General features: G+C 40.6%; 1 protein-coding gene across 2 annotated transcripts in view; it reads left to right on the forward strand.

Annotated features, from left to right (window-relative positions):
• The first annotated feature begins 4,913 nt into the window (after window positions 1-4,913).
• The window catches only part of efnb1 (ephrin-B1), a 193,906-nt gene continuing 174,012 nt past the window's right edge, over window positions 4,914-24,807 (forward strand). The window contains exon 1 of one of the 2 annotated variants that reach the window (XM_020510507.2): window positions 4,914-5,561. In XM_020510507.2, the coding sequence (XP_020366096.1) occupies window positions 5,443-5,561 (119 nt within the window). In that variant the 5' untranslated portion in view covers window positions 4,914-5,442. Of the gene's footprint in view, window positions 5,562-8,246; window positions 8,290-24,807 lie in introns of those variants that run through there. The other variant, XM_048605209.1, reaches the window with a different exon arrangement.

Below are 24,807 nucleotides of genomic sequence, written 5' to 3' on the forward strand. Positions count from 1 at the left end.
GATATGAATCCAGCCAGTGAAGAGTTTACCTCCAAATCCCATTGACTTCAGTTTTAATAGGGCTTCTCGATACCATGCTGATTAATTGCTTTCTTGACGTCATTGGCAAATGCTCTTATCTCACCATGAAATGCAGTACTTGTGCCCATGTTTAGACCAAGTCTATACTGAGGTCAGGGGCTGAGTGAATTTTCTTAACATGCTAGTGAGTGTGTTTGCTGGATTAGCCTTACTGTGGGCATGAGATTGGATTTTTTGAACTTCTGATGTGGGCAGAGTTAATTTGACACCATTACTAAGCTTGTGTGAATATGATTAATGGGATTGGAAGTGAATAAATTCAGGAAATAGGAGTAATCATTGAACAAAAGCTTTAGTGGACCAGACCTACAGACTTGGAAATTCACCCCGTAGTTCCTCAAAGCCAGTAGCCATCTACAAGTCAAGCGTGTGATGGAATATTCTTCACTTACCTGAATGAGTCCTGTTCCAAAATGCTCAAGAAGCTCAACACCATCCAGAATAAAGCAGCCTACTGTTTGGTGGACTAACCACACGTTCAGCAATCACTTTCTCCACCTCTGGATCACCATGGCTGCAGTGTGTATCATATACAAGTTGCCTTGCAGGAAAGCATTAAGGGTCGTCTGGCTGTACCTTCCAAACTCATGACCCTCACAACTTAGAAGGACAAACTCACCAGATGCATAGGCACACTACCACCTGTTAAGTTCTCCTCCAAGCCACATACCATTCTGACTGGGAATTATATGGCCCTTTCTTCATTGTTGCTGTGTCAACAGTGGAACTCCCTCCTTAAGAAAGGATTTCCTAACAAGGGACTCCCTATCATCGAGGACTGCAGTAGTTCAAGGCAGATCATTATCAGCTTAAATGGAATTAGGATAGGATAGGATAAATACAGGCCTAGCCAACCATACTCACACCCCACGAAAACTCTGATCAGGGAATGATTGGTTAAATGGGAAACATAATGAAAGAATATTGAGAGAATCTGCACTGGAATTTATAAAGGACGACATAGTTGGCATATTGTAGCCAAGTTGCTCGCTGTCGAAAATTCTAACAGGATATGAAATTCATAGAAAGTACTAATGGGCAGTAACATAAAATGAATCAACATGCCGCAGTTGGTGTTGATTTGAAAACAAACTCAGCAACTGTAGTCAGAGATAGTAAAAACTGCAGATGCTGGAGTCAGAGATAACACAGAGTGGAGCTAGAGGAGCACAGGGGCCAGGCAGCATCAGAGGAGCAGGAAAGTTCTTCAGAAAGGGCCCCGGCCCGAAACGCCTGCTCCTCTGATGCTACCTGACTCGCATTGCTCCTCCAACTCCACACTGTGTTATCAGCAACTGTAGTGTTGTTATCCCTGCTCCGAGCCTACACCAGCTGTTTCGTTCTGTTGGCGCAAGTGGCCGAGCCGGAAGTACGATAAAGCCACTGACGGTAGGAGGCGCTGGTTACCGCAGAATGAAATACCATTTGCGGGAACCAAGTAAACGCTTTTCAGCGAATCCACTTAACCAGCGCCTTGAGCTATGTACGGTGTTTAGAATTAGAATATTAATAATAACAACGAAAGTAACAAGAAAACAAGTGTATTTTAAACAAAATATTTCGGATTGTAAGATTAAAAAAATGTTATTTGAGATTATTGTTAAATTTACGCCTTTGTATCTATACATGTATCAGCTAATTCATAGTTATTCCTTCTTGTCTCGCGGTCATCCACTGACAATCTAAAAAATCATTTGATCTCCTTCACTATCCCTGAACAATTACAACTCACAGTTCTCTTTCTAACGCGCAAGCAGTTAAAATACAGTTTCTGCGTGATAGTAGAGTACTAATAATTCTAACTACATTGAAAGTAAATCTGCCATCCACCTCTTTCGTAATTTTGCAGGACATTGTAACCCATCTTCTCTTAAATGCAATAGATTCCGAGGATGCTATTTAAGATAGGCATTGTTATTTCAGTGAGAATTATGAAACAAATCTAACGATTGCAGCATATATTGATCATCACACTGTCTATCCAACATAGATCCTATTATCTACATATTACTCGTCATTCTGTTTGGTCCACTAACAGGTTATTGGTTAGTCCCTGTCTCGCTTTTCCTGCACTCGCACATTGAAATCTTGCAGTTTGCCAACCTACATGGCGCTTTCAAAAGCGTTCTAAATCGGTCTAATTTGTCTGCGCCTTACACTCTCATCATTTTATTCTTGTTTCCCGCCATAGTGAAGATTGTTCACATTTTCCTTCTATCACCTCACCCCCACCCCCGTAAAATGTTGCAAGGAATATTTCTATGTTGGAGAGTAGTGTCGAAATGTAACTTGCCATTTTATAATAACGGAAAACTAAGGCAAGTAGGCTGCTCCTACTACAGTATATGTAAACCGGACCTAGCTGTGAGCTCCTTCAGGCAAATAGTTCGGCTCTAAAATTGTCACTTTAGAAAATGTTTCTTTTGATTTCTTCATTTGTGTTGACATGCCTAACGCTAAGGATATTGCTGCCATTTCTGTGCAGGTTTAGGCTTGGCTCGCGTCTTCTGTTGGCGTAAGAATCGTGACAATGCGATAATTAACCGGGTTCCAAATGCATTGTTCTTCATGTGCTTCACTTTCTTATGTTGAAATAACTCATTATTTCTCAAAAGTATAAACGATGCGTTTATTTCAGACAAGTAAGAAGTTAAAAAAAATGCTTCCCATCTACAAATATAAAGACAACCAAGTCCCAATGCTCACTCTAACCGTTAGATATCGCAGAAGTAGTGCCAACTCCCGCCAGAGACAGGGATGAACCAAGGTGGAAGCACTAGTTTATGTGAAACTCGTCTGAAGGATAATCCGAGAGTAACATTTTCAATACAAGGGACCTAGAAGGAAGCTCAGTTTGGTACCGAAGCTCACAGGAGTGAGTTACTTCGCTAAAGAATGGAGCTCTGATGTCTGCGCCCACTACACGAGTTTAACGGCTCTGGTCTCCAGGAGTTAAAGTCACCAATTGATGACAGAGAAACAGGTTTGTTTAGAAAACGAGAATATAATGTGCATGTGCCAAGGATAAAGAAAGAGAACAACTCACAGGCAGACATATGGATAAGGGTAGAGACAGAACGAGAAATCTGCGGGACTGAGGTTACAGAAATTACAAAAACCGTAACCTATTCAACTGTGCAAACTAGAAATCCCAAACATCCCTGTCTGTGTGAGCACATCTCAAATAGGGAGAATAGGTTCTGAGGAAGGGTCATTCGATCCGAAACATTAACTCTGATTTCTCTCCACAGATGCTGCCAAACCTGCTGAGCTTTTCTAGCAATTTCTATTTTTGTCTCAAATAGGGGCCACTAAACAACTAGGGATGGACAATGCATGCTGGTCAGCCAGCGACACCCACATCCCACAAATGAATTTTCGAAAAGCTAGTGTTCGAGGCACTGCAATTAGCCTGAGTATCTTCACTTTGTAAGTGCCTTAAATGTTGATTCAAAACGGATCGAGAAATCGACTCTCAGATTACCCGTGGCCCAACAGCCTTTTAGCGCTCGCTTTTCACGCATCCATCCAAGCATTACCTCTTGAGCGAATTCTTAGTGGCCTTCTGTGAGGGTGAAGCAGAGTGGGGTGAAGGTGAGGCAATAGAGGAGTGAGGGTGAGGCAGAGAGGAGTGAAGGTGAAGCAGACTGGGGCGAGGTAGAGGCAGGCTGTGTTTAGGGTTATGATGAACAGCCCGGTGTCTGAACGGAATTCTCATCTTTCCCAAGCGTGTGTATGAGTTTGTTTCGCCCTCTTTTGGGCTCACACCTTGTGGATTCCCTTCCCTCTGGCAGTAAATGTCACTGGTGAGAATTTCACTCAATGTGCTTTTCTTCCGGTCTGTGGCTCTGTCACAGTCCGGCTGAGATATCATTTTCAATGCTCTAATCAATCACCAAACTCAGCACAAAGCAGGCCTTAAACCAAGGACTTACTAGTCTGACAAGCTCACCGACACCACTCTTAGAACAGCTGAGCTTTGGGTGATTTATAACATTGTTGGTTCCATCTTACCACCAGAGCTTACACCACCAGTACTCAAAATGAATTCATGTCAGCTCACTATTAGTGACTTCTCCCAGTTTGAGTTAGATTTTGAATCTACTTGAGTGCCTTTACTTATTTTGTTAGGAAGCATGCTTATTTAGAGAGAAAAAAAAACTTTCGATGCAGTTCCCAATCATGTCCTAGTTTGTGGTGTACTACACTACTGGGAGGAATCAGCGGCGGCTTGGTTCCCTTTTTTTCCATTAGCCCTTATGTTCTGGGGTCCCAATCGGATTTCATTTCATCAGTTTTTAGGGATCGTTCGCCGAGCTCACTCTGAGCTTTCGCTGATGAGGAAATCTCGCACCCAGAAACTAACTCGGTGGCTCGATCTCTCTCCCTCAATATCTATCGAAGCTCGGATTTCAAACCACAAGCTATTTTCACGTTAAAATGCACATACCTATGTTATTTTCTCTGCTGGAACCTGGTAATCTCTCAATCTGTAAAACATTAACTTAAAATATGCATTGTGAGGGAAGGAGAACACTGGAGAGTATTTAACGAAACTTGTTAAAGTTGTATAATGAACGAGTGATTACAATACAGTGAAACGATGGCTTCCCAGTGATTATAAATTACTGATTAGATTTTGTAGCTTGTAACACTGTTGGTAGAATGGGCAGCATCCCGTGTTTGAAAGTTTCCTGTCGATTTGGACAATGTTTCAATTTGGCTTTAAGAGCACTGCGTGAGGACCCCTTTCGGCTGGGGTTTGATTGGTTGAGAGGCGCCCAGGACGCCGGTGATTGGTTACAGGATGAGTGGTGTCTGCAGCGTGCCTGAGAGGCGGGACAAGGAGGTAGGGGCAGGTTAGGTGGGCAGTGAGCGACGAACGACTCGAGAGAGAGGCAGCAACGCGAGTTCCCGCAGCGGATTCTTAGCGAGCGGGCAAGCCCGAAAATACAGCGACGGTGCACATGGACATCCTGTAGCTCGCACTGATCTGAGTCTTCCTCCTAAGACAGCGGGAGACACAGGAGCAGCGCTGAGAGCACAGCCAGGCTCACGGAAACCACAGGAGTTCAGAGACGAAGAGTGTGCAGCTTTACCCGGGAGTGATCAGAAAAGGGGGAGAAAAGGTACGCCCCCCACACTCCCCAAGAGAGGGATACATTCCTGTGGATAAGGAGACATTCCTGCCTTAACGTAAAGAGACAGAAAACGGATACGATTCCGAGAGGGATATAACACTTACGCTATACTCAAGGATACAATCCAAAAACACTATCGAGAGAGTGAGCCAGTCATTGCTGAGAAATCCGCTAATTTCTCGGAGATCACCTTCTGACTTGTGTTACCTCAGCCTGGAGAATGGCTAAATGGGACTCGCTCTGGAAATATTACTGGGGAGTTATATTCGCGCTGTGCAGGACTGTTCTGCCGTTAGCCAAGAGTTTAGACACTGTCGCTTGGCATTCCCAAAACACCAAGTAAGTTTTTGTTTTGTCTTTAAGCACACTGAATTCCATTAGATAGATAAATGGAAGTGGGCCGGAACGCGGTTGCTAAGATCCTTGCCTGGTCATTTGAAGCAGTTCCCATGTCTTTTTGTGAATGGAGGCGGCGCCCAGGTGCCGGAGCGTGTGCCCGGCTGCTGAGACTTACTGTAGGCGCAAGTCTGCAAGTTCAGGTCCGGCGCAGGCAAACATGCAAGCGGCAATCCGAGAATGGCGAGCGTCCCTCCCCGCTTTACCCCTGGCCACGCCAGACCCGATCACGGCTTTCGGAGGTCGTTCCGTCCCGCTGCTTGTGAAGTTCGAGTTGAATCTGAAACCCGAGTGGATGTGTGAATCTCGCTCTTTGTTCTGCTGGGGTGGGGGGAAAGCAGTTATTCGCAACACCCCCCCCCCCTCCGGGAACCTCACCTTCCACATTCCCAAGGCGCTGAGATAATAAAATGTCTAAAAGTGGGGCCGCTTTGACCTTTTTACAGAAACGCTGTTGCATTTCTGCGCTGAGAGGGAAGAAAAAGTGCGGTTGCAATTCTGAATACAAAATCACAGTTGCATTTTTCTCGCGGCGAAGCTTTTGTTGTAGTGAAGTTTGCTCATGTGAGGTGTTAGGGAACTGAATCAGGTTCAGTTAGCTCACAATCTCTAGTGAGTGCCCAGTGCTGCCTCTCCCCCCCCCCCCCCACCAGCTTCAACCGATTCCGAGTGTTAAACCTAGGAATGTAATGCATGTGCGCACTTGACAAGCTCGTTTGGAGTTGTAAGCACCCTTTTTGCAAACCGTTGATGGATTGTTCCTCTGTCCCGACACTCTCGAGTTTTGGCAAGTCCGGTCTCGGAAACCGATTCACGCAGCTACTCCCCCACCCGGCCCTCATTATTTTAAAAACAAACATACCTTTCTTCGTGCAGGAGCGACAGGCAACGATATACACCCTCGTGGAGACTGGAAAAATTGGTGGCAGCAAAGCCAGTATGTTTTAGGGACACCGCATAACAGGTCAAAATAAATATCTGAATTGGTGTCCAAACAGTGTTCGATTTAAAACAAAACAACAGTGGAATTTATTGCCGATTGTGAAAGTGTTTTGAAATTGACCAGGACTAGCGCGTTCTCATCAGTTTCACAAAGAAGCACAGCGATGATGAAGCTCCCAGATTTCCCCGCACACCCCGGTCGGTTTCATTTGTTCCGCCGCTCCACCGCTTTCCTCTTTGGGCAGAGGTGTTGCACTTTTTTTTTCATGAATCCAGTAATTCTCTTAGCTGATGGGTATTCATTTGCGAATCACCCGGGGCCCACTAACCCGCAGACCCTGGAAAGGGAAAGGCCGCTGAAAAGGTACATAGGAGTTAGGTGATGCCCATCCGTACACCAATATTGTAACTCAGGTGGAAGACTGAAAGTCAGGAGTAAGACCGCTGAAACCCACTAAACATTCCTAATGTAATTCTGTAATTCACGAGTACCATGCACTTAACATACAGTTCAATGCAACACAATATCATACTGTATATTACATTGTACAATGTATTACCACATCCAGTAGAGTAAAATTTGTGCGTTATAGTGCAAAAAGGTACTGTGCATTCAAGCCAGTATGAAGTCGAATATATGTGCTTCCTGTATGGTGCAAACTTTGCTGGATTACTATGCCATAACACCCAGACTGATGGTTTGATATGGTCAGGGTGTGTCTGGACTGTAATTTATAATGCTACAGTATATTATGCCTGTTGCAAATTGAGAGCTGAAGTAAGACAAGTAATTTTGCAGGGTGTGAGAGCTCACTTGGAAACTGGTCGATTTTTGTTCATTTACTATGTGAGGCACCATTTGCCTACATGCTGTAGTTCTTCAATTTGAAAAGTCCCAGGATAGAATGAAAATGCAAGTCTAGAATGGACACCAGCAATAAAAAAAACTTCGATTATTTCTTATTCATTTAATATTGGAGGAAATAAAGGAATTAAACAGCCTCACATTCTGACTTGATGAAGACCACTGTTCCACGAATACATTGCCCCTTTGCATCACAAAGATGAAATTGACAAAGAAATAGAATTGGGCTAGAGTGAAGAAGGAAAACACTACTGATTAATCCTCGCGTCTGAGACAAGGAATCTGACCACTGCTTTTAGAAGTCTACAGCCAGATATTTGATAAAAATTCTCCTTTTAGTTTAGAATTCAGCCAAAAACTTGTGAAAGATCAATCTTCCGGCACAAGTTGTATTTGTTAATAAGACATTTCGAAGTTATTGGAGATCAAGTCACCTTGTTCATTCTCTTTCCTGCTCAGGCTTTTCTCTATCCCTCGCAAACCATGTTCATACCAGCAATTTACATACATCTGTTTGAGATGCCATTTTTAAATTTTATTTCACGGTTGCTATTTGCAAGATTCGGTGTTTGCAATGCGAGTGGGTGAGATTTTCTTTCTAATCCACAATGCCTCTCCCCATCTTCCTGACTTGATGACAGAGTATTGAGCTAGTCTCTCCAGCAGGTGGCGTGATGCAACTATCTAAATATTGGACAATGTTGTACCTGCCCCTCCCCCTACTGTCCACTTAATTCTCCCCCCTTGGTGAACTTCAACGAAATTGAACAGATAAGTTGTTTGAGAAACAAGACTATGCCATATTGTGCATTATCCCGGTTCCCCATGAAGAGCTTTTGAAAGTTATTCAATTGAACCAAACAGGTTGGCAATCCAAGCACTGAACATGCTTTATCATATTTTTCTTTGTTCTGATTTGATTTCACGTCCTTCGTTTTTCACTGTCTTCCAATTATAGTAATTGCAGGTTGGTAGTCTTATGGATCTGCCCTGCTATGTTTACTACGTTCAGAGGAATGGAAATATAATGGAGTTAGTCTGCGTGTTTAGCTTGAGGAACGAGAAGTATTTAATCTAGTAGATTCCTACTATTTTTCTTTTATAAGAGTCTGAAATATTCTTGATTCTCAGCCACAAATGGAAGGAGGTCTAGAAGTTGTTTGCAACCTTTTAATCTCAACTTTCTGTTGCTAATTATCAGTGTCTTTTGAAAATTTCATTTGGATAACTGCATTGCCTCCATTTTCATCTTAATGTTTAATATTTATTTAATTAGCAATACCCACCTCATTCATTCACTTCTGCATACTGTGGTAAACTTGGGGAAATTGAAAAACAGACTATAGAAGCTTGTTTAGGTATGTAAGATGGAAAGATTATCAAAAAACAAATATAGACCTACTGTATACAGAAGCAGTAAAACTCATAATGGGGAATTAGGAAATTGCAGGCATACTAAACAGATATTTTCCCCAGACATTTGCCTTGTCAGAGAGTCCTTCCCTTATAGCAAATATAGAAAAAAATCCTAAGTTTCGCCCCCAATTAGTGACTTGTTTTAGGAAGATAGGTTGGATAAGTTGGGCTTGTTTCTATTAGTTTACAATGTGGGCAGACTTGATTGAGGTGTATAAAATCCTGAAAGGTTTTGACAAGGTGAACGTGGAAAGGATATTACTTCTTATGGATCAGCCCAGAACTATGGGGCATTGTTTAAAAATGGGGGTCATGCTTTCAGGATTACGGATCAGGAGAAATATTTTCTGAGTTGTGCAACTTTGGAACTCTCTGCCTCAGGGCGATGGATGATTCTGGAATGTTTTTAAGACCGAGATGGATAAGTTCTTGAGGAAGGGGCATCAAATGCTATTGGGAATAGGTGCTATTGGGAATAGGTGCAAATGTCGAATTCAAAACGGTTCAGCCTGATCATATTGAATGGTTGAAGGGCCGAATGGTTTATATCTGCCCCTATTTTGTATGTTCGTATTTCACATTTTTGTGGGGCAGATTTGGAGTCAGCTTGGGATTCACACATGCCCATGTTAGAGAGGCAGCTGGCCGTTTAAGTCATCAGCTTTACCCACTTCTGCATCATCTTGGTCAGGTAGATGTCTGAAATCCAATGTTTGCAGATTAGATGAGGGAAGAGCAGGTTTAAAACTTGTAGATATATTTGGACAGTCAGGATGCCCTTTTGGAGAGGGATATCATCACTTTGGATCTGGTTCTGTGACAATGTTTGTAGAGTTAAGCCTCCCTCTAGGGGAGGTAAAGGACCATTTGAGAGAGGTAAGAAACCCTTTTAGATTGCTAATAGTAGGCATGCTAATGCACAAAAAGTGCATTGCATCGTTGGGATTATCATGCTGCAAACAACTGTTGAAGTTGCCAAATGTTGTTCATAAAGATAAACAGAGATTTAAAAAACAACCATGTTAGGTATTCCTGTGTACCTATTTACATTAGACATTATGGGATTTGAGCTACAAACACACAATGCTGTAGAAACTCATCAGGTTTGGCTGCAACTGTGGTGACTATACTATGGCCTTAAGTGGCGTATTTTGTCCTGGTTTTTATTTAATGAAGAGACATTGAGACAGGTGTGACCAACGTATAAAGTAAGCAGCTTGTGAGGCCTTGGGTTTTTTTTAATGTTGGCGTAATAGAAGCAGCATGTGGAATCAGGCTCCCACAGAACAAGGGTTTTAGTTTAGCATTCAGTAGTTGTAAGGGTTTGGAAATGGGCTGTGTCTGTTACAGCTAAAAGCTTGGGTCCCCTTTCTGCTGCTAGAATCGCATGTGAGACAATCTGTTTTCCTGACTTTGCCTTTGCCAAGGATGTGTTTATGAGATGATACCATACTGGAACAGTTGCTGTTTAGTAGTTAAATAATCTATTATTCTGTTAAGTTTTTCATGTAGTGTTAAAGTTATACCAATTCTTCTTTCTTTCATCCCTATTTTAACTGGGTGTAAGAATGAAGTATATTTTGCTTAAAGCCGAGTAATGTGACCAATCAAATTACATCTGGAAGACAGCACCTTACATTTGCCTTTAAATAAGATAAAACGCAGGGTCTAAGCTATTTCCTTGATATATTTGCATGGATTTTGGTCTGGTACATAACAAAAGTTAAAGTTTCAAGTCTGGGATGACTTTTCTTCAGAACTGGCAGTTAGTGTGGCATAGGCAATATAAATGGCCCTGGATTGAATGATATGGAGGCATTGGGTGCATAAGGATTGGTTCGAGAGGCATAGGGTGGAATGGGACTTGGAGAGTTTGTGGGGGAGAAGTGTAAGGGCTGGAGAAATGTCTCTTGTTAAAGTTTTTTCCATTGCAGTCCAGTGCTGGGAAATTGAGAAAAATGTCATGCTAAGCCTGCATATACAGTTAGTAGTCTCCACTCTTATTCCAGAATCACCAGAGTACCTGCCATCCCAGAATGAAAATCCCACCTTCTGGAACACTTTTCCTTGGTCTGTTTTATAGACCTAGGATACATCCTGTGTCTGCAACTCTGACCCAGTGAACATCTGGTCCTTTTGTTTTTCTCAACTGAAGAGGATATAGAAAATATTCTAGAAATACTAAAGATCCAAGGAAAGGCAAGAATGATGATAGGAAAGAAATTAGTGTTAGCAAAAAAACCGGGAGAAATTAATGGAATTGAAAGTTGTAAATTCTCTCGGTCTACCTACAAATGTTGAAGGGGGTGGCTGTGGACGGAGTGGATATATTGGTGGTCAACTTCCCTGAATTGGTAGATTCTTGAATGGTTCCTGCCGCTTGAGAGGTCGCAAATGTAATCATTGTTTCAGAAAAGAAAGTGAGAGAAAAAAGAAGATTACAAACATTTTAACCTGACAGCAGTAATTGCAGAAATGCCATAATCTAAAAAAGGACATCAACTTGTCAATTTTTGTATGGACTGAAGATATATTTTCTGAACTTGCTGTTGATACAAAGATAGGCAAGAAAGTTGTAAATAGGATATAAGGAGGCAGCAAAGGGATATAGATAGGTTAAATTAATGAGCAAAGTTCTGGCAAATAGAATATCATGTGGGAAAACATGGAATTGTCCATTTTGGTGGAAAATATATATAAAAGAAAACACATGTACTGCAATAGGTTAAAATATGGACACAGCAAGTAAGGAAGGGTCGCTCGACTGAAATATTAACTCTGATTTGTCTCCTAAGATACTGTCAGACCTGCTGAGCTTTTCCAGCAATTTCTGTTTTTGTTTCTGATTAATAGCATCTGCAGCTCGTTCTATTTTTATTTAACATCCCGACGAATCTCCTCTGTACTCTCTCCAGTCCAGTCACATCTTTCTGATAATGTGGCGACCAGAACTGCGCACAGTATCTAATCAATGCTCAATAAAGTTGCAAGTAGAATTCCTTGCTCCTGTATTCTGCACTCTGGCTAATGACGACATACATCCCGTATGCCGCCTTCACCACCCCGTCTACCTGTATTGACACCTTCAGGGATCTTGGATTGTACATCAAAATTCCTTTATTCCTTGTGATCTACCATTCATTGTGTAAATCCTTCCCTTATCAGACTTCCCAAAATGCATCATTTTACTCTTATCAGGATTAAATTTGACGCTTTGCCTAATTTACCAGCTGATGAATATCAGACTGTAGCCTGAGACCATCCTCCGCTCTTAGAACAACACCACAGATTTTTGTGTCATCTGCAAACTTGCTAAGTCGACCTCTTGAATTCACATCCAACTTGTTAAGGTACATAACAATGATGGAGATGAATTGCATGGGATTAAGTATAGAATGCTGTACAGATATTGAGCCAGATAAGGAAGGATAATGCGGTGTGATTATAGCAAGGGAACATATTGAACAAAGCTATTTCATAACACAGCTGCAATCACATTTCAGGGATACAAACGAAAACAAAGTTGTAATCACTATCAGCTTTCTAATGCTACTTCAGAGCTAAGGTCCTAATGAGCAACTACTATATGAAATAACCAATCCTTCCAGGCTAGGATAGTTTTGGAGGGTGCTGTACTTCAGCACTGATCTCTCATATAGAAAACAAGGAGTGAAATTTGGCTGGCTGTGCAGTTTCTGGACGATCAGCATTCATGTAGCAGCCTAAAAGCTTTTCTTCCCTGCAGTATGGCGTAATGTCAGGATGCCTGATTAGAATGGAACGGTTGAAAGATTACTTTTCTTTTTGTGAGATGTGGGCAACTTGGCAAAGCTAGCATTGGTTACTCATTCCTAATTGCCTTCCTCTCATGAATGAGAGTCTGGAGTCGCACGTAGACCAGACCGCACGAGGATAGCAAATTTCTTTTCCTAAAGGATAGTAGTGAATCAGATAGATTTTTATTCAAAAGACTAACATTACATTCCACACTTACTTATTGAATTTAAATTTTGCAAGATGCTGTTATGAATTTGGACCTAGATCCCCAGAGCTAGGGCCTTTTCACTATTGGTGACATTACCATGACACTGCTGGATCAGATGCAGAAAGATGCAAGGAGTGAAAGTTCTGGTTTTACCTGAGATGAATGACAAAAAATGATAAAGGAAATTTCACATTAATATTTTAAAGGAGCCTTACAACAAAATTAATTAAATGGCCTCCAGATTTTCTTCAGGTATCACTGTTTTTTTATCCTGTCGGAAAATCCTATCAATTTTGAACTCCTGTCTTCTTTAGTTGAATGACATTGTAAATTTAAAGCACTCAATTTCAAACAAAATTGAAGTGTAAGGTTCCTTTAATTGGCAGATTGGTTATATTTAATTAGATTTGAGATGTTCAGGGCCTCGATTACACTTCACCCAAAGGGTTTTTAAATGTATAATCACTTTGATACTGAGGTCAGGCTTATTCTTTGAGTGAAGGTGCAAGATCACACAATAGCTTTGGTCAGCATCACAGGGGCACCTCTACTCCCTTTATAGGTTTTAAAATATATAATAATTAGAATGGCTTGGATTTTTGTTAAATGGTATAACATAAAGCAATATTATCATCTCTTTGTTATGATCATTACTGTTCTGACCTTTCATCTTTTGTTCCTCATAATTGCAAAGGCATTGTCTTTATGTGCACTCATGGATAATGTTAATTCAATCCACCCAGCGTTGAAACAAAAAAAAGTCATGTGAACTTCCTAATCTGATCACAATTTTATATAGTGAGTATTTGAGCCAAAATGGACCAGGAAAGTCTTGCATTCCATCCTCTGTCTGTTGGTGGTATTAGTTAGTTAGTGGTAGAGTCGCAACAAGTGGCCTCAGTCCCTCTGGATCAGGGAGTGGGGGGAAGCAGCTTCTGATTGCTGTTCATGGGACAAGGATAGGATAGGCTTGACATTGTTGGCTGCTCTAGTTGGAAATCCTCTGACATTTTTTGAAACACTTAACCACTGGCGTCTTTGGAAGTGCATCAAAGTTAGGGGGCCATTGGTGCCTGCTGGGCAACACACAGAAAATTAGTGGGTCCAAGGAAAAAAATATTTAAGTAAGATAAAGCAGAGCAGAAAATGTTAATACAGCAGGCCAAGCAGCATCATAGCATCATAGTCCTATGATGCTGCTTGGCCTGCTGTGTTCATCCAGCCCTGCACCTTGTTGTCTCGGATTCTCCAGCATCTGCAGTTCCTACTATCTCAGAAAATGTTAATACATTATTTTTAATTTTTGTTTGTGTTTCAACAAAAAATGCTGAACAATTGAGATTTGCTTCACACATACAATGCAGTGCAGTCCTGTCACTAATGCAATTTGAGTAGCAATCCATAACTTTTTAAGCGATGCTTAAAAGCACTCATTTGAAAATGAATGAACAGAAATGTAGAATAAAAATGGAAAGAACTTCAGATGCTGTAAATCAGAAACAAAAACAGGAGTTGCTGGAAAAGCTCAGCAGGTCTGGCTACATCTATGAAGAAAAATCAGAGTTAACATTTCCAGTCCGGTGTCCCTTCGTCAGAACAGAGATGTAGGAACAATCAAACTGAACAATCCAACAGATAATATCTCAATGTGCACAGCAGTTTATCAATCATAAATTAAACAGGCTTTCATTACATTCTATGAATTACAGTGACTATTACGTAAGCAAATACACATCTGTGCTGCATCATCAACAACAATGAGATGAATGAATGTGTCTGTTTTTGTGCTGCTTTGGATGAGAATCTGCTGTAAGAATAAGGGAGCTGAATTTAGTCATGCAAACTTCAGCTCCTGGATGCTAATCTTTCAGAATCTAAACTGAAACTGGACAATACAAATGCAGATTTTTGAGTAGTGTCTTAGGAATTTGGAAGTCCTCTGAAACATTCAGCCAAGCCCTTGATTTAATTTGCCGTCAAATGCATTAGTTATTGGGAACATAGACAGAAATTGCTGGAAAAACTCAGCAGGTCCAGGAGCATGTGGAGACAAATCAGAGTTAATATTTCTGATCCAGTGACCTTTCTTCATAACTGAAGGATCACTGGATCCAAAATGCTAACTGTGCTTTCTCTCCACGTGCTGCCAGATCTGCTGAACTTTTCCAGCAATTTCTGTATTTGTTTCTGATTTCCAGCATCTGTAGCTTTTTCAGTTTTTCACTAATTATTGACCTTTGCTCAAGTACAGTGATTGGATGGCTAAAGGAACAAAATGATAAATATGATCTTGATCTGAACCTGGTGTAAGGGACTAGCCCACTGTCATTTCTCAGGAGATCAAAGGAACAAGAACCAGAAAAAGATACAAGAGTAAACTTGTTTGTTTAGAGAATATCTCATTTAATTAAAAGTTTGTAAATTCCATGTTAGGCTCCTGTTTACATCTCCCACCCTATTCACATGTATAGTTTTATGCAGGAGGTTGTTATATTGTGCACAAGGTGTGGTTATGGATATGTGTTAAGGTTTGCAGATCATTCCATGTATGTATTTTTAACTCCAGTAATACTGTCCTGTCACTTCATTTCTTTTAGTGGTGGATTTCTTTGGATTATATCTGGTTGCACTGTAATAATGCTTGGGAAGAGGTGTGCATATCTGTTTCTTTTAAGGTAGTTTGAGGTATTGCAGTAAATTTGTGCTTGCGAATTAAAGCTGATGTTAGCCCCAATGGCTCAGTTACTAAATGCACCATATGAAATGTCCAGGGTAGGAAATTGCCAGGTTTAACAGTCAGTGTGTGTACTGTGTTAGTTAATTGGAAGCAGAGCGCAGTGACACTAGAACTATTATGATTGTCCCCAACACTATGGGATAAGAAAGGATAAAATCCGACATTCTGAATGTGGTCCAGAGGCCCCTGCTGGAAATCAAATAATTAAAAGTTGGATGATGGTAGAATCAAATTTAGTTATGTTGGTCTTCGATTTAGAAGGCCAACTAACATGCATTGTTGGCCACGTATGAGCAATATCCCCATTTGAATGAGGTAGTAGGGGATAAATGTGCTTGTTTAACTATATTGTAGCGCACAATAGTTAGCAACTTCGACAGAGGAATGGAGATTTCTTTACAATGTGCCCTTTGTAATTGACAACAGAATTGTTGTGTTACAATAATTTAACTGCTTTTTCTAAAAAAACCTAATGTCTAAGTTAAATGTATTTTCTCATTCAATGGGTTTGAAATGCATAAGAATAATTGAGTGATCTGAGAAAATCAGTAGTTTGTTCTTGGTCTCAAAAGTAAGAAAACACGCCACACCCTATGATATCCTGCATTTTTTTCTGTTGTTCCATTCGCCACCTCACTGGTATGTTTGCCAAGAAATTCTTTCTACAGAACAGGTAGAAAGAACATTTTAGCAAATTGTTGTCCCATGGCCCTACTTAACTGATCATTTAACAGTTCAGCAGTCCACTGCAAAAAAAATCAACTAATTTAATATAAAAGTGATTAGAGTTGCAAAGTGTGTTTTGGTCTCCAGGTGAAGATTGGGAATGGAATATATTTCATGGTGCTGAGTATTAATTGTTAGATAATTAGAATAGAATATTTTTACTTGTCTCATGAGCTTCTATTTAAATACTGTGCTTAAATCAGGGGCACTCAACATGCAAATGAATGGTGAATGTATGTAATCCAGCACTGGTTTGGAGTTCTATTTGGACTGTGGAACATGGTTATGTGCAGCTGACCACAAAGAGACTGTGATAAATTCTCTCATTATTACATTAAAGTTAAATTGCACCATAAAACAATTAGTGCCATTTATCTTTATTTTGATTCGTGCTCTGCTTTTTAGTTTGTTTCTGTGATGTAAATGCAGCTCAGTCATGTAGCCCAGAAATAAATTTAAAGCCAATACAGTTATTTTGAGCTTGTTTTAGCGTTCTTTGTAATTCAAAACTGTTAAGGAAATGAATTAAGTTAATTCGATTAAATTTTGTATTATTGTTGTTTAGTAGTATTTTTAGCCTCTGCTGCAAACCATATCTTCTGTCTAAAGCTGACTGCATTGTACAGGTTGACTAAGAGTTATATTTTTAGATATTAATTGTCAAGAGAACATCCCTAAAGCTCATGTTTGAATTGATATAAAAACTTACTGAAGTAGTTTTGCTTATAAATTGGCAAAGTCGGGGAATTTATTATTGTAAATCCTGATTTAATATTCATTAGTTGAAAGTTATCTAACATCAATTTATTTTGTATGAACCATCTTCTTACCAGTGAGGGCCCCCTTTTGAGGGAGGACTTATGGTTTTAATGTATTTGGGCTTCACTGGTCTGCACAAAAACAAAACATTTATTGGAGTAGGGGAGTGTTTGTAAATGCTGCTACAATATCTTTTCAGTATTATCTAGATTTGCTGATCTTAGTTCCTCAGATATTGTTGCCTATTCTATTTTTAAGGTGCAACAAGAGCTGCTCATAGTTATTTAAATATATAGATAAGTATAAGAATAACTGAATTTATTTGTATAGTTAATTTAAAAATACGCATTATGGATGACAGAACAGATGATGTGTTGGCTGCATCATGTAGGAGCTCCTGAATGCCAGTGTGATCAAAGACAAACACATCTGTAGCAGTTTTGGCTCAGAGTTAATGAGCTGAAGGCTAGACTGCAGGCATTATGACACATCTGGGAGTGAGAACATTATTTGCCAAGTGGTCACACCTCTTGGGTTAGGGTCTTCTAATTTGGTCAGTGGTCAGGGGAAAGGGGTGTGTGACTGGAAGTGAGGCAATTATTGGAGATTTTGGGTAGGAACCTCAGATTTTGCAATTGTCCAAAAGTAGTCCAATTGTTCCTGGCTCTTTTAGCTTGTTTTGCTGAGAGTGAGGGCAGGTGGATGAGATAACTGACCATGTTACTGTGCTACAGGAAGCCATTCAATTGGAGGGAGCAAAAGAGAATGTAATGGTAATAGGGAATAGTATAGTGAAGGGGATAGATTCTTTTTCTATGTCACCAAGAAAGTGAGTCTAGAAGGCTTTTCCAGCGGGAAAGTTTCAGGTCATCTGCTCTAGAGCTGTACAGGAACTTGGAATGGCTGGGAGAGGATCTTGTTGTCATGGCCAGAGAGTCACACAGCAAGGAAACAGACCCTTCAGTCCAACCAGTCCATGCCGACCATAATCCCAATCTAACATAGTCCCATCTGCCTTTTCCTGGCCCATATGCCTCCAAACATTTCCTATTCACGTACTTATCCAAATCTGTTGTAATTGTACCCACGTCCACCACTTCCTCAGGAGATTCATTCCACACACAAACCACCCTCTGCGTAAAACAAAAACTGTCCTTCATGTCTTTTTTAAATCTCTCCCCTCTCACCTTAAAAATGTGTGCCCTAGTCTTGAAATTTCCCATCCCAGGGAAAAGACAACTACCATTAACTCTATCCATAGCCCTCATGATTTTATAAACTTCTCTGCGGTCACCTCTCAACCTACACTTCAGTAAAAAAACATTCCAGCTTTTTTTCATAACTCAAATCTTCCACACCCGGCAACATCTTGGTAAATCTCTTCTGAACCCTCTCCAACATAATAGCCTTCCTATAACTGGGCGACCAGAATTGGACACAGTATTCCAGAAGAGGCCTCACCATGAAGAATGCAGCAGCATTGGTAGGACAAGGAGAGAGTAATATGAGGAGCTACTAGGTACCAAACTGAAGAACATATCCCCAAAAGTAATAATCTCTGGATAGTTGGATAATCGGTGTGGGACAAGTGGTTTTTGGGGCACTGGTATCAGCACTGGGGAAGTTGAAAGGGTCTTTAAACTAAACAATGGATAGGTTATTATTGATTCATAGAACCCCGACAATGTGGAAAGAGGCCGTTCTGCCCATTAGTCCACACCAATCCTCAAGAGCATCCCACCCAGACCAACAACTCCCCACCCTATTCCCATAACAGTGCATTTACCAAGGCTAACCCATCTAGCCTGCACGACCCTAGACACAACAATTTTGCATGGCCAATCCACGTAGGCTGCACATCTTTGGACTGTGGGAGAAAGTCCATGTAGACATGGGGAGAACTTGCAAACTCCACATGGACAGTCACCAAATTGAACCCAGGTCCCCAGTGCTGTGAGGCAGCAGTGCTAACTAGTAAGTCACTGTGCTGCCTTGCAGCAAGTGTGTAGAGGGATTCTACTTAAGTAACTGTGCTATAACGTTTTGTCATGCCACCTTGAATTGTTCCTGTTCTCACCAATGACGAACCTTGTTGCAATAGTATACCATACCAGAAGCATTGTCACTTATGGAGACTATAAGTCCATTGTGACAGTTCAAACCAGAGAACTCCTGTTTTTCTTTTAAAAAACAATGGGAAGAACTTGCTACCTTTATTTTCTCGGCACCCCCCCCCCCCCACCCCCCATGGAATTTGGTTCTTGTGTTTATGCTTCAGTCTAATATTCTACATCCTAACTGATGTGTCCAGACAAGTATCCTTTCCTTAAACTCTAGGGTGATGGTGCTATCAGTATTTGTGGGACTTATTTTGCTTATGGTCAATTAATTTCTTTAAGCCAATTATTGGATCATGATTGATTTTGAATTTTAAGCTGTAGTCTTAAGTGCTTTTATGAATTGCAATGTTCTTGAGTGTTATGACACTCTGTGCTACAGGGCTAAGGTATACCTGAATCCATAGTAGTTTGTTCAGATCTACTTATCTAGGACTCCGACAAGTGACAACAGGGTGAATTGGTAATTGTTATCTGAACTAACCATCCTTTTCCCTCCCCCACCACTCCCCACCCCACCAGGCCACAATGATTTGTTTTAAAAAAATACAGTGATGCATCTGGTAGTTTTGGGTACATTTTTCACATATAAATTATAGCTTTTCAGTTTATATTCCCTTTGTAGTGGAGTGGTTCCTTTGATGTCACTGGATTATGTTGCTTTGAAGATAAAGGCAGCACCATGTGATGCAAGTCATCACAGTCAGGGTATAGGCTTTTCTGTGCAGCACAGGGCATTCAACATCCCACCACTGGTTATTTCTTCTACAGTGAATTTGTTAAAATCACTGAGGGGAATCTACTGCTACTCCCTTTCTCCTGAAATAGTTGACTTTGGCTGGATTCCATGGGCACCACTATATGTTACTGAGGTGTTGAGACTTCAAGTGTAAGCCTGTAGTGCTATTTTACCACAGGGCACAGGGGAGCCAGGCACCACACATGGGTACATTCTTGTTCTCACTTGATGTTTAGGGTGAGTCACTTGATATTTAAGGTGGTTAGCACTGGAGCCTTGATTGATTTTTAAATTTGCTCACTCTAACCCAGGAGGATTGAGGTCAAACGTCCCACCCCAAGTGTTGGTCTGGTCCAGATTACCTAATTCAGTGCAGACTAAACATCAAACATTGGATCTTCTAGTCTCCGTTACTTAGTAGCACGATAAGTGATACATTTAACCAGATAATTCTCTCTTATAAGTATTTAAACTGAGTGAATATTTGGAGGGCATCCATTTCTGCTGTTAGATATTCAGCTCATCAAGCTGCTGCATTATTGTAACAAGTGTAATTGCTATCTCACCAGTCACCATTTTGATATAGAAGGCAGACATCCAAAAAATGACAAGCAAAGTCCACCACCTGCTGTGTTTGGAATTAACACAAGAAATTTTGATGTGAGATAATCCTATGGGAGCATTTGCTTTTCCCTCCCAGGATTTATTACTGTAAGTAATTTCTGCTTATTCAGCATGGGAAGGAGTACTCCTTGTGCAGGCAATCCATGTTTCTTAGTATGAATATGGTTGTTCATTCTGAGTAGAATGCTTACTCTGTGAGACCAAACAGAGTTGCTGTTCAGAATTAATCCATGTAACTGAATTGACTTGTTCAGCAAGGAAATGGTAACTCAGTAATTGTATAGAACTGCAGTTACTGCAGGGAGAGAGTTACTCTCGTTACTGAGTCAGAGATACATTTAGGCAGCATTGTAAGGATTATTGACTGTAACTAGATGGAATAAATCAGCAGGATGAGGGTTACTATTGCAATAGACTGATTTACTATTTATTCAGCAGCACATGGGTTGCTCACTACCTAACTGGATGATGTTGCTGTTTATTCAGCAGGATAAGGATTAAGGAACTAATCACAGTGTTCATTGTGTAATTATATTTTTCTAGCAGTAGGTATAACATATTGTAGGCTTTCTTGAATAAACCTTTTCATCACTGATTATTTGATATTCAATTAAATGTGGCGAACAGGTCATTGACAGGCCTTTCATTCATACCACATGATTTTTTAAAAAGAGATATCAGACAATACTTTTGATATTTTTTAACAGCATGGTTGGATTACTGAAATTAATTGTCAAGAATGTCAGTTATATCACTCTCTTCTGACAACTAAGTCAGCCAGCTGTAGAAAGAGATTTTTTGGGATTATTTTGAGATCCAGTTGTATTTTCTTTTTAGCTTTTAGTTTTCTCCCAAGTTTTCTGACTTTATTGAGTATTTATCAGGCTAACAGGTGTTGACTGCTTTCACCTATGAGCACAGATTGGTGAGTGTTGAAGGGTATTTGACTGTGAATTTTGTCACAGCCAAACCTTATCCCGTTCCCTCCTGAGTGAAAGCTGTGCAGTATCCATCAGGAGACACTGGATTATGATCTGAAGAAAAAAGCTTGCATTCATGCCACTTGTTACCATCCAATAGCCATAAAGCATTTTGAGATGATAAAGTACTTTTGAAGTACAGTAATGTAGGAAATGAACTTGCACTCAGAAAATAATGTCAGTTGGCATTCTGATATTGACCAGACAATCTGCTTCTGTGATATGGATTGAGAGATTAATATTGACTGGGAAAAAAAGGGCAAAACTCACCTGTTCCTCTTTGAAATAACACAATGGGAGGTTTGTAGGCCACCTGAAAAGGCAGATGAAGTTTTGTTTTAATGTCTCATCAAAAAGATCATACCTCCAACCATGCAGCACCTCTTCATCATTGCACTAGAGAGTCAGCATTGTTTTTTTTTCTTTTTGGGGCCCAGGTTCTGGAGTGAGACTTGAATCTAAAGCTTCCTGACTCGTGGTGAAAACTTTTTGGTGTTTTTGCATCATCTCCTTACAGAATAAGAACTGAAACCAATATACTAAAGCTTAAACTGCTGCCCTATCTGCTAATTCACTACAACTAAACTGAGAAGTACAGTGACTTATATGGCTAGTTTTAACGTAAGGTGCTTATGCCTTTTGAGCTGTTGAGTGGTGCAGTTTATTTTTATTAATATGTGGATTTTAATAAATATATTAGCTATTGATCAGTCAGATTTGTGAATGAGAAAAGGTGTGGTTGCTAACATTTGATAGCCAGCTGTTTTGGCAGAACTTAATGCTGGGAGGCCCTCCTGCAGGACATGTATACCCTGAGCTTCCCTGTGTTAGTGGCTGTGCGGTTTCATATGAAAGCTGCTTTTCAAAGTGGCTATAAATGCTGTTATTCGATGCTTTGGGGCAAATTTTCCACCAATTTTCCTTTTGAAGCTGCTTTTTATTTCAGTCTTCTATTACTGGCTCTCCTCTTTTGGTTGATGTTAGCCAATAGAAGAAAAAAAACTTTTTATAGCCAACTGGAATAGCTCTCATTTGAACTATCATTTATAACAAACATGGAAGTGATTGTAAAATATATATTTATCATTGTGTCTTTTATTCAGTTGCCTGCTTGCCAAGATTCTGGATCTTGTTGCACTTAGTATCAGTTTCAGCATCAGCTTATGGCCAGCACTAATTTGATGTACAGAAATTATGTCTCTACAGTGTCTTATGAAATATTCCTGGGGAATAGACTCATGAATATAAGTGCACATTGCAATTCTGCTCTGTGGATATGAGCTGATAATACTCAAAGGCATTATAAGTTTTAAAAATCTGGTTTTAATCATTTGAAATGTACAAAGTGACACTGGAGTGAACCAACAGAGCAGTGTTTCACTCACATTTGCCTGCACCAATGACAAATATTTGTGGTAACTGACAGAGAACCAGCTGGACCGCTTCACCATCGTGGCAAATCATTCCATTCCAGAGAGAGGAGATCTTTAGAGGTGACAGAGAGTCATTTATCTTTTTTGTTCTCATTGGATGAGAGGGTGCTGCTATGGTTTGTAATGGAATTTTCCAGTGTTCATGATGACATCTTAAAAGAAAACAAAACATAAGCCTTGCCTCTTCACCTTTAGAGGCATGCATTCGACTTACCCAGTGGTTTGGATTACATTGTGATAGTGTCATTAATTTGCTGCTGTGTTGGCAATCTGACATAGAGAGGCCATAAGATGACTAGTGGTGGGGGTGGAGGTGGGGGTTTGGGGGGTGGGGGCAGTGTGGGGTGGAGAAAAATTTTCTGCTTTTGTTGTATGAGACCTGAGCTGTAATGGTAGAACAAAGCAGAGGACTCTATATTTCGTATCATGTGCCCTTTTGTTTTTGAGGCTTTACTGGATATTGTTTCATCCTGCTGTTCTACCATTCTTACCTTTTAAGAACAACCACTTGACTAAACCTGTTCATACCAGGAGGATGGGTCAACAGTGAGCACAAATAATAGAATCAGATCCATGATTCGATCAAACTGGGTGTTTTAGATACTGGCTGAATAAAGGAACCATTAACTCATAATTTTACAGCAACCTGATTATAACTAACAGTAACACACTGGGGAAAACATCAGATAACTAGGTACAGATTAATCTTCCGAGGACTTATTATCCTAAACCAACTGATAACCTAATCGCAATCAGCTCTTGTCTTTGATTATCTCAATTGTTGCTCTTGTCCTTAAATTAATGCTGACTTGCAGTATTTATCTTCTGCCACCGCACTCTTAACAGGAAGTCAGTGCTCTACCATCGGTTGTGAGGAAGGTCACTGGATCTGAAACATTAACTCTGATTTCTCTCCAGAGATGCCGCCAGACCTGCTGAGCTTTTCCAGCAATTTCTGTTTTTGTTTCTGTTATCATCATCATTGTGCACCTGCAGACCCTGAAGTGGTGTCCCTTTTGATTCTGCCTCTTCGTCATTCCTGCATTCGCTACTCTCTACTCTCTCTTCACTCCCCTGCTCCAAGCTGTTCAATGGGAATGGCACCAAGGGTTTTTTGAGTGCTTGTCTGGGTTAGTGGTTTTGTAAGTCATTTTAGGGATGATAGGCTGCTCCACTCAAGTATGATGTGATTACACAAGCCCTGTGACATCACTCCTGAGTGTCCCCTTTGCCCTTTTGGACTGTGGAATAACAGAATTCGAACTTTTAAATTCTGTCTTCTGGAACCTTCCCAACACAAAAGGTTAGAAGATAAATGCGAAGTATATAGGTGGAATCTTAGAATTGCTTGAGTGATTATTGGCTATGGAGCAATTTGTGATGAAATCCAGTGAGGTGCATCTTGATGTTAAGCTCATGTCTTTCTGTTATCTACATAAGCAGGTGTCTACTGATGTTGGCATCTGACATGTGATAACATAGCACATTTCTGATTAATTTGCAGAATGTTGTGCTGGGCTGTGCTGGCAACTATCATTTGCAATGTTGCAGCAAAGACACTGTGTGCTCAGAGACACATACCCAGCTCATTCAACAGACCAGGCTGCATCTCCAAGTTCTTTGCTCACTGCCATAACATGCACGCACTCTGAGCCTACCTGGAAGCACTCAGCATTCCTGCCTGGCATTGCCTTTCCAGTTTTCACTTTACCCACTCAGCGAAAGAGACCAGGTTCATACTACTACCGTCATGCCATGCCATTTAGTGCAGACACAAAGCTTGGAAGCTTGTCATCAATGCCAGCAGTCCTCAGTAAAATCAAAGGAGGTAGCCTTGGTTTGGGGGATTCCAGCACAGTTAGTTGA

The sequence above is a fragment of the Rhincodon typus genome, chromosome 14, assembly GCF_021869965.1.
Source record: "Rhincodon typus isolate 14 chromosome 14, sRhiTyp1.1, whole genome shotgun sequence".
Taxonomy (NCBI): Eukaryota; Metazoa; Chordata; class Chondrichthyes; order Orectolobiformes; family Rhincodontidae; genus Rhincodon; species Rhincodon typus.